We start from the raw sequence: 10,884 nt of genomic DNA on the forward strand, positions 1-10,884 counted from the left end.
ATTTTATCCCTTGGGGAGACCTAGGACCTATCTGGGCCTTTTTATTGCCGTTGAAGATGACATCATGCGACAAGTGTTCGTTTTAAAAGTTAGCAGGATGGAATATGGCCACAGGCGTTGTTTAGGAATTCATTTTTAAATGTGCATTGTTCGTTTTTTGCCAAGTTATTTTTAGCAGGAGCTATTGAGTATACGTTGGAGTTCCCAGGACCCTTTTGTCCCCCATTGACTCCCTTTTATAATGGCCATGTTTCCATGTACTGTAAACATGTTATTTTATTATGCTTTTTTCAGGAAAATAAATCGAATTCAAGTATTTCTCTTCAAAATATTTACAACCTGTAAGACATTATTTTAACCCTTGGGGAGACCTAGGACCTTTCTGGGCCTTTTTATTGCCCTAAAAGAGGACATCATGCGACGAGTGTTCGTTTTAAAAGTTAGGATGGAATATGGCCACAGGAGTTGTTTAGGAATTCAGTTTAAAATGTGCATTGCTCATTTTTTACTAAGGATTTTTTTTTTTAGCAAGAACTATTGGGTATACATTGGAGTTCCCAGGACCATTTTGTCCCCCATTGACTCCCTTTATAATGGCCATTTGTCCATGTACTGTAAACATATTATTTTATTATTCTTTTTTCAGGAAAACCAAACGAAATCAAGTAATTCCCTTCGACATATTTGCAACCTGTAAGACATTATTTTAACCCTTGGGGAGACCTGGGACCTTTCGTGGGTCTGTTTATCGCCTTTAAAGATGACATCCTGTTAGCTGTATCAAATATTGGCCACAGGAGTTGTAAAGGAATTATTTTTAAAATATACATTGTCCGTTTTTTGCCAAGTTATGTTTAGCAGGAGCTATTGAGTATACATTGGAGTTCCCAGGACCCTTTTGTCCCCCATTGACTATGGCCATTTTCCATATACTGTAAACATGTTATTTTATTATGCTTTTTCCAGGAAAACCAAATGAATCAAAGCATTTCCCTTAGAAATATGTGCAACCGGTAGGACGTGATTTTAGCCCTTGGGTAGACCTGGGACCTTTTTGGGTCTTTTTACTGCCTTTGAAGATGACATCATGCAGCAGAATGTTCATTTTAGTGGGATGAAATATTGGCCATAGAAGTTGTAAAGTGATTCATCTCAAAACTTACATTATGCGTTCTTTGGAGCTATTGAGTATACATTGGAGTTCCCAGGACCCTTTTGTCCCCCATTGACTCCCTTTTATAATGGCCATTTTTCCATGTACTGTAAACATGTTAATTTATTATGCTTTTTTCCAGGAAAACCAAATGAATCAAAGCATTTCCCTTTGAAATATGTGCAACAGGTAGGACATGATTTGAACCCTTGGGGAGACCTAGGACCTTTCTGGGCCTTTTTATTGCCTTTGAAGATGATATCATGTGACGAATGTTTGTTTTAAAAGTTAGGATGGAATATGGCCCCAGGAGTTGTTTAGGAATTCAGTTTAAAATGTGCATTGCTCATTTTTTACTAAGGGTTTTTTTTTTAACAAGAACTATTGAGTATACATTGGAGTTCCCAGGACCATTTTGTCCCCCATTGACTCCCTTTATAATGGCCAAGTTTCCATATACTGTAAACATGTTATTTTATTATGCTTTTTTCCAGGAAAACCAAACGAATTCAAGTATTTCCCTTTGAAATGTGTGCAACAGGTAGGACATGATTTTAACCCTTGGGGAGACCTGGGACCTTTCTGGGCCTTTCTACTGCCTTTGACTATCCAGCAGAATGTTCGTTTTAGTGGGGTAAAATATGTCCGCAGAAGTTGTGAAGGAAATTATCTCAAGAGTTTGCATTGCAAGTTAATTTTAGCAGATGCTACTGAGGGAGTCAATGGGGACCCTTTTGGCCCCCCATTGACTCCCTTTTATAATGGCCATTTTTCCATATACCGTAAACATGTTATTTTATTATGCTTTTCCCATCAAAACCAAAAAGTATTTCCCTTTGAATATTTGCAACCTGTAACACGTGATTTGAACCCTTGGGGAGACCTGGCACTTTTTAATGGGTCTTTTTTATCGCCTTTGTAGATGACATGTGACAGGAAGTTAATTTTAAAAAGTTAGCTATTGAGTGAATGTACATCGGAGTTCCCTGGGACTATTTTGGCCCCCATTGACTCCCTTTGTGATGGCAATTTGTATTGTAAATGTGTTATTTTATAACACTTTTTCCATGACAACCAAATGAATTCAAGCATTTCACTTTGAAACATGATTTTAACCCTTGTGGTGTTTTTTTTAAATTGCCTTTGAAGATGCTATCATGCAACAATGCTTATTTTAGTGGGATGAAATATGGCCACAGAATTTGTAAAGGAAATTATCCCAAAATGTACATTGTCCGTTCTTTGCCAAGTTATTTTTAGCAGGAGCTATTGAATGAGTATACATTGAGTTCTCAGGACCCTTTTGTCCCCCATTGACTTCCTTTATAACTGCCATTTTTCCATGAAAGCCAAATTAATCCCAATAATTTCCCTTTGTAATATGTGCATCCTATTAGGGGTGTAATTTCACCCCTCAACCACTAGATGCCGCCAGAGCACCTTAGAGTACAATATATTCATCTTCGACGCATAATTGCTTTGAATCTGCCAACAACTTTCTATGTAATAAAAATAGATGTTGGTAGTGACATAAGGGTTGTGTAGAAAATGCCATGAGTGCATTTGCAAATATTGCAAAGTTTGTGCTTAGCCATTAAACAAGTTTGACAAAAAAAGGGCATAAAACAAAAAAAGACCATGAAAAACTATATTGGGATAGGATAGGATATATCTTTATTGTTATTGCAACAAGTACAACGGAACTTTGTTTTCAGCACAAACCCGTTTCAAGATTAGACAAACAAACAGTGTACAGGGTTATAGAACAGGAACGCTGATGGGTCGCCAAAGGTGGGAAAAAGATGAGTAAAAAAATACAATCTAGACTGGGCTCCTAAGGGGGCTTAGTCTGGAGTGGGAAAAAACCTCCATGCCATGCACACATTGCTCCTGCCAAATGAATTGCACTGAGTGGAGCGGATCACCACTCCAAGATGGCGGCCCCGCGTCTCGTCAGCGCCAGTAGGCAGTCGCGCTCGATGCTGCGTACCGTTATAAGATGTCTATGCCCTTATATGCGTGTTATTCGCAATGCACCCTGGGACATGTAGGCAGCTGTAAAGGACGGCGGAAATGAAGTCTGCTGCCACATTTATCCTCCAGAAGGTAACGTCCACCTGTAATTAATGACATTTAAATGATGTTGATGCTCCAAATCGTACATTTAGACTCTTGTAGTAAACAAGACAGCCGGTAGGTGCCGCCAATGAGCTATTTTATGCAGGTTTCTTCCCCGTGTTCTCCGTTAAAATGGCAAGATGTCGCCCACTCGTTGCCATAAATAAAGTGACTGGAGGAGACACACACAAACACGTGAAGGTGTTGTCTTCTGTATATTTGTGTGTTTATCGTGTGTCTATTTACACAAAGTAGGCATATGTTGACTTCTGTATATTTGTGTGTTTATTGTGTATGTCTATTCATACAAAGTAGGCCTATGTTGACTTCCGGTCACATGGGGGGCGTCGTCGTTCCCTTGCTGTGTTTTCATAAAATACATCATGTGACCATTCAGTATGTACCTCTGGTCTTATAAACGGCCATGCGTCATGTTGGAAGTTTGACACTAACTTGAAAATGAAGTCTTGAACTAATTTTATCTGTCAAAATCCGCTTTTACGACGATGCGTGCTTTTAATGTTGTTGTATTCTACTTCCGTTTCCTGGATGGAGAGGAGAGGGGCGTGGCCTGTCAGCCTAGGAAAAACATGACGTGACAGAATAGTCGCGCAATCTGTAATAGAAACTTCACATATTGTACAAAACAATATTATAAATGTCGAATTTTGCAACGATGACAAGGCGTGGACCGAGAAAAACAAAATAAACTCGGAGTAAACGTTACATTGAATTACATTCAGAACATTTATTTTCCAGAATTGTTTTTTTTCTTTTTTGGACTGACTTTTCTCACTTAAATGTTGTCGCTGACGTCATGCTAAGGCCGCGGGACATCGTCACGTGACTTGTCAAATATATAAACCTGACCGTTCCTGGCTAATTGGGGCTTCTTTAGCGGAATTTCACTCATTGTTTTCCCAACACCTTTTTATAAATAAATAAATAATCATTTAAAAAAAACAACAACATATATATATATATATATATATATATATATATATATATATATATATATATATATATATGACTAACTAAAAATACTGACATGTAGTTGAAGTCGCGACCGCTAGGAGGAGCAGTGAGGTCCAAATGATGGATTTCATCCCCGTTTCCCGTTTTTATGACCTATGATTTCACAAAATTATACAATATCTTTTTAACATTGCCCTTTTTTTTTTAAAGAAACAATTGATGATTACAGTGAACGTCATATAAGAAAAATACATTAATAACAAAAAAGATTAAAAAAAACAAAAAATTAGATTAAAAATGGATACAGGAAAGAGAAAAAAACACTCCCATATCTAAACTCTTATGCATTTATATATATATATATATATATATATATATATATATATATGTAATATATATATATATATATATATATATGTAATATATATATATATATATATATATATATATATATATATATATACTATGCACAATCATTGGTACTTTAACTTTAACATATATATACTATATGTATATACTATGTTCTTTATCAATGATTATATACTGTAACATAATTCTTCTCAGTATAACTTATTAAATATATTTATTGATGATTTCACAAAATTATGCAGTATCTTGTCCTTTAACATTGCAACTTTATTTTTATTTTTATAATAAATACAATAAATGTCATATAAGAAAACTAAACCTATGCGTATCATACACTGTGTGTGTGTGTGTGTACATATATATGTATATGTAGTAGTCCTTTATTTTTCAAAGGTCATACCAACACTTTGGACTCTTTTTTTTTGTTTACTTGTTTAGCTCAAATAACTAAATTAACCTCAGCCCATTAAAAAAAAACAAAAAAACAAACATGTATTTTTTTTAAATGTTCATTTTAACCGTTTGATTTCCTTTTGATCAAACCATGTTGCTAATTAGGATACATGTGCATAACTTGCGTTACTTTACTCATTTAAGTATCTGATCAAAAGCCATCAAAATTGTCAAACTTTAACAAAATGTTTGCTATTTTTTGTTTAGGACTAAAGTGTATTGAGGAATTTGAGCAACAAAAAAAAAAAAAAAAGAAGCCGGTACGCCCTTCAAAAAATTAAGGACTTTTCTGTCTTGTTTGGCTTTGAAGATTATGTGTATATATATATATATATATATATATATATATACATATATATATATATATATATATATATATATATATATATATATACATATATATATATATATATATATACATATATATGCCGTGTGAAAGGTGAACATGGAACGTTTTCAATTTAGCATAATAAAAAAAACAGTAACACAACGACGTTATGTCCAAAATACAACAAATCAAAAAAAAAAAAGTCTGCCTTTTTGGACAACTTTTTTTCTTAAATTATTTTTGAGACGCATCCCAAAACTGAAGGGTTTGTGTTTGCAGTCCTGTCAGCCTGGAGTCGCGCATGCGCTAAGCCGTCGACTCGGCGCGTCTGGTGTGCCCGCGCGGCGGTGCGCCCAGTGCGCGTCCACCAGTGGGAGAGTCAGTTCCGCTACCATGGTCTTCTCTCCCGGCCAGCGCGCCCACAGAGCTGCAACACCCCAGCCACGGCAGCATGCCGGGCGGCAAGAGAGGCCTGGTGGCGCCGCAGAACACTTTCCTGGAGAACATCGTCCGGAGGTCCACTGGTGAGTACTTGCAACTTGTAACGTAACTTGTAACGTAACGCGCTGTCACGCACTTCTCACTAAATGCTTCTTGTTGTGCAAAAGTTCGTCTTTATTGTGTCAGTCAACATTTGTATGCATCGTCTTTATTTCATTGAATAGCAACACTTTTATTTTCATATTCTTTCTTTTTTTCACAAACATCTTTTTTCCCCCCAGCTCCTTTTTGCTTATTCATGATTTGTTGTCGTCATCACCTTCTTTCCACGCAGCAAGTGGACAACATTTCAGAGACAAAATGTCAACAGAGGAATTATTGTAAGTGTCACCACGTGACCTAATGATCAGTAGTAAAATATGGATTTCATGATCTCTTCTTTTCAGACATGTTGGGCTGAAGATTTAGGAAAGTCAGTTTTGGTCTTATTATAATTATTATGACCAAAAAAAACCAACACAGTTTACCTTTTTTTGCCCTGTTTTTGAATGAATTTGATTAAAACCTCCAAGCATGCGTCCCCAAACTTTTTGACCCAGGGGCCACATTGGGTTGAAAGAATATGTATGTATATACATAGTTTTTATATATATATATATATATATATATATATATATATATATATATATATATATATATATATATATAAAAATATATATATATATATACATATTATATATATATATATATATATGTACATATTATATATATAGATATATTATATACATATTTATATATATATATATATATATATATATATATATTATATCCATATTTATATATATATATATATATATATTATATACATATATATATATATATATATATATATATAATTATATATATTATATATACATATAATATATTATATATATATAATTATATATATTGTATATACATATAATATATTATATATATATATAATTATATATTATACATACATATAATATATTATGTATATACTATATGTATATATGTGTATACTAATGTTTATATATGTGTATTTTTATATATCTCTACATATGTGAATGTATATACAGTATATGTATATATGCATGTATATGTATATATATATGTGTGTATAGATGTATGTGTGTGTATGTATGTATGTATATGTGTATATATATGTACGTGTGTATAAATATATAAATATATATATATATATAATGTATGTATATACTGTGTATATATATATATATATATATATATATATATATATATTATGTATGTATATATATATATATATATATATATATATATATATATATATATATATATATATATATATATATATATACATACATATATATGTGTGTGTGTGTGTATATATATATATATATATATATATATATATATATATATATATATATATATATATACATACATATAAATGTGTGTGTGTGTGTGTGTGTGTGTGTGTGTGTGTGTGTGTGTATACAAAACCCAAAACCAGTGAAGTTGTCACGTTGTGTAAATGGTAAATAAAAACAGAATACAATGATTTGCAAATCCTTTTCAACTTATATTCAATTGAATAGACTGCAAAGACAACATATTTAATGTTCCAACTGAGACACTTAATTTTTTTTTTTTTGCAAATAATCATTAACTTAGAATTTAATGGCAGCAAAACATAGCAAAAAAGTTGGCACAGGGGCATTTTTACCACTGTGTTACATGGCCTTTCCTTTTAACCCTGTAAGACCCAAATATAGAAAAACCTAAAAAAATAATAAAAACAAATGGACCCTTCAGATGTTGTTGTAGGAGGCATTTGATGCAGAAATTAAAGAGTTAAAAAAAAAAAAAATTGTAAATGTAATATTGCAACCTTGGGCTTTGATGGGAGCAGAATTTCTGTATTTGTACTCACGTTGTCTGAACAACTAAGGGTTCATTTGCAGGGTTGATTGCTTACTTAGCCCCATAGCAATATATACCACATTAGTTATATTTTTATGAAGTCATTTATTACAAATTTGAAACAAGATAAAACTCTTAACAATACTCAGTAAACGTTTGGGAACTGAGGAGACACATTTTTGAAGCTTTTCAGGTGGAATTCTTTCCCATTCTTGCTTGATGTACAGCTTAAGTTGTTCAACAGTCCGGGGGTCTCCGTTGTGCTATTTTAGGCTTTATAATGCGCCACACATTTTCAACGAGAGACAGGTCTGGACTACAGGCAGGCCAGTCTAGTACCCGCACTCTTTTACTACAAAGCCACGTTGATGTAACACGTGGCTTGGCATTGTCTTGCTGAAATAAGCAGGGGCGTCCATGGTAATGTTGCTTAGATGGCAACATACGTTGCTCCAAAACCTGTATGTACCTTTCAGCATTAATGGCGCCTTCACAGATGTGTAAGTTACCCATGTCTTGGGCACTAATACACCCCCATACCATCACACATGCTGGCTTTTCAACTTAACAATCTGGATGGTTCTATTCCTCTTTGGTCCGGAGGACACGGCGTCCAAAGTTTCCAAAACCATTTTGAAATGTGGACTCGTCAGACTACAAAACACTTTTCCACTTTGCATCAGTCCATCTTAGATGAGCTCGGGCTCAGCGAAGCCGGCAGCGTTTCTGGGTGTTGTTGATAAATGGCTTTCGCTTTGCATAGTAGAGTTTTAACTTGCACTTACAGATGTAGCAACGAACTGTAGTTGCTGACAGTGTTTTTCTGAAGTGTTCCTGAGCCCATGTGGTGATATCCTCTACACACTGATGTCACTTTTTGATGCAGTACTGCCTGAGGGATCGAAGGTCCGTAATATAATCGCTTACGTGCAGTGATTTTTCCAGATTCTCTGTACCCTTTGATGATATTACGGACCGTAGATGGTGAAATCCCTAAATTCCTTGCAATAGCTGGTTGAGAAATGTTGTTCTTAAACTGTTGGACAATTTGCTCACGCATTTGTTGACAAAGTGGTGACCCTCACCCCATCCTTGTTTGGGAATGACTGAGCATTTCATGGAAGCTGCTTTTATACCCAATCATGGCACCCACCTGTTCCCTATTAGCCTGTTCACCTGTGGGATGTTCCAAATACGTGTTTGATGAGCATTCCTCAACTTTATCAGTCTTTTTTGCCACCTTTTTTGAAACATGTGGCAGGCATCAAATTCCAAATGAGCTAATATGTGCAAAAAATAACCACGTTTCTCAGTTCAAACATTAAATATCTTGTCTTTGCAGTCTATTCAATTGAATATAAGTTGAAAAGGATTTGCAAATCATTGTATTCTGTTTTTATTTACCATTTACACAACGTGACAACTTCACTGGTTTTGTATATGTATATATGTGTGTGTATACATATATATATATATATATATATATATATATATATATATATATATATATATATATATATATATATATATATATATATGTATGTATGTATGTATGTATGTATGTATACATACATACATACATACATACTGTATATGTGTGTGTATATATATATATATATATATATGTATGTATGTATGTATGTATGTATGTATGTATGTATGTATACATACATACATACATACATACATACATACATACTGTATATGTGTGTATATATATATATATATATGTATGTATATATGTATATATATATATATATATATATATGTATGTATGTGTATATATGTATGTGTATATATATGTACGTGTGTGTGTGTATATATATATATATATATATATATATATATACATATATGTATGTGTATATATGTACTGTATGTGTGTGTGTGTGTATATATATATATATATATATATATATATATATATATATATATATATATATATATATATATATGCACCTTGTGTATAAATGTGCATGTATATGTATGTGTGTATATGTATACATATGTGGATATGTGTGGATATTTTATGTATATGATTGTGTATATATGTATATGTATGTATATATGTATATTTTACATGTATATATGTATTTATGTATTTATATTTTATATGTATATGTATGTATATATATTTGTATATATAAATGTGTATATGTTTATATGCATATATATATATATATATATATATATTTGTGTGTATACATATATATGTATGTATTTATATATTTATATGCATGTATATATGTGTGTATATATATATATATTTATGTATGTATACATATATGTACACATATACAGCAGTGACGTGCGGTGAGGTTGATGGCTGGTGAGGCACTGACTTCATCACAGTCAGATTTACAAACATATGAACCCTAAAGAGTATCTTATTCACCATTTGATTGGCAGCAGTTAACAGGTTATGTTTAAAAGCTCATACCAGCATTCTTCCCTGCTTGGCACTCAGCATCAAGGGTTGGAATTGGGGGTTAAATCACCAACAATTATTCGCGGGTGCGGCGCCGCTGCTGCCCACTGCTCCCCTCACATCCCAGGGGGTGATCAAGGGGATGGGTCAAATGCAGAGGACACATTTCACCACACCTAGTGTGTGTGACAATCATTGGTACTTTAACTCATTGGCATTGTTAGGCCTTTTTAGGGGGGCTCAAGCCCCCCTAAAATATTCTTAAGCCCCCCTAAATAATTTGGTGTTTTTTTTGTTTTTTGTTTTACAAATAAATGCCGACATATTCATTATAAAGTGGCCCAAATATGAGTTTAAATAAAAAAATCATATAACCTGTTATAATTCACTCAGTTTCCCCTCACTTCGTAGCGTAAGGTAGAGAGCCCCTTTCGTGCATCGGTATCCAATCCATTCCACTTGTTCATATAGAAAATGCCCACATCACTCAAATTCCAGCCCGCATTTTCTCTGCGACCTTTCTTGCGGTCCTGCAGGTGTACGAAGCACATTATCTTCCTTTACAATGAGTGAAGCTGCACAAAACCTTGTGTGTGCAATTGTAAATCATTTATTTTTTAAGTTTTGTGTTTCTTGTAGAATCTATATAAAGTAATATACATAAGCCTATTGTTAAAATAATGAAAAAAACATCAT

The 10,884-nt window shown here is 33.4% G+C and overlaps 1 protein-coding gene across 1 annotated transcript in view; it reads left to right on the forward strand.

Annotated features, from left to right (window-relative positions):
* The first annotated feature begins 3,286 nt into the window (after window positions 1–3,286).
* kcnh5b (potassium voltage-gated channel, subfamily H (eag-related), member 5b) overlaps window positions 3,287–10,884 on the forward strand; it is a 177,366-nt gene continuing 169,768 nt past the window's right edge. Inside the window, exons 1-2 of the mRNA XM_061987485.2 lie at window positions 3,287–3,466; window positions 5,676–5,920. Coding sequence (XP_061843469.2) covers window positions 5,848–5,920 — 73 coding nt within the window. The 5' untranslated portion in view covers window positions 3,287–3,466; window positions 5,676–5,847. The remainder of the gene's footprint in view (window positions 3,467–5,675; window positions 5,921–10,884) is intronic.

This window comes from Nerophis lumbriciformis, linkage group LG26 (genome assembly GCF_033978685.3).
Source record: "Nerophis lumbriciformis linkage group LG26, RoL_Nlum_v2.1, whole genome shotgun sequence".
Taxonomy (NCBI): Eukaryota; Metazoa; Chordata; class Actinopteri; order Syngnathiformes; family Syngnathidae; genus Nerophis; species Nerophis lumbriciformis.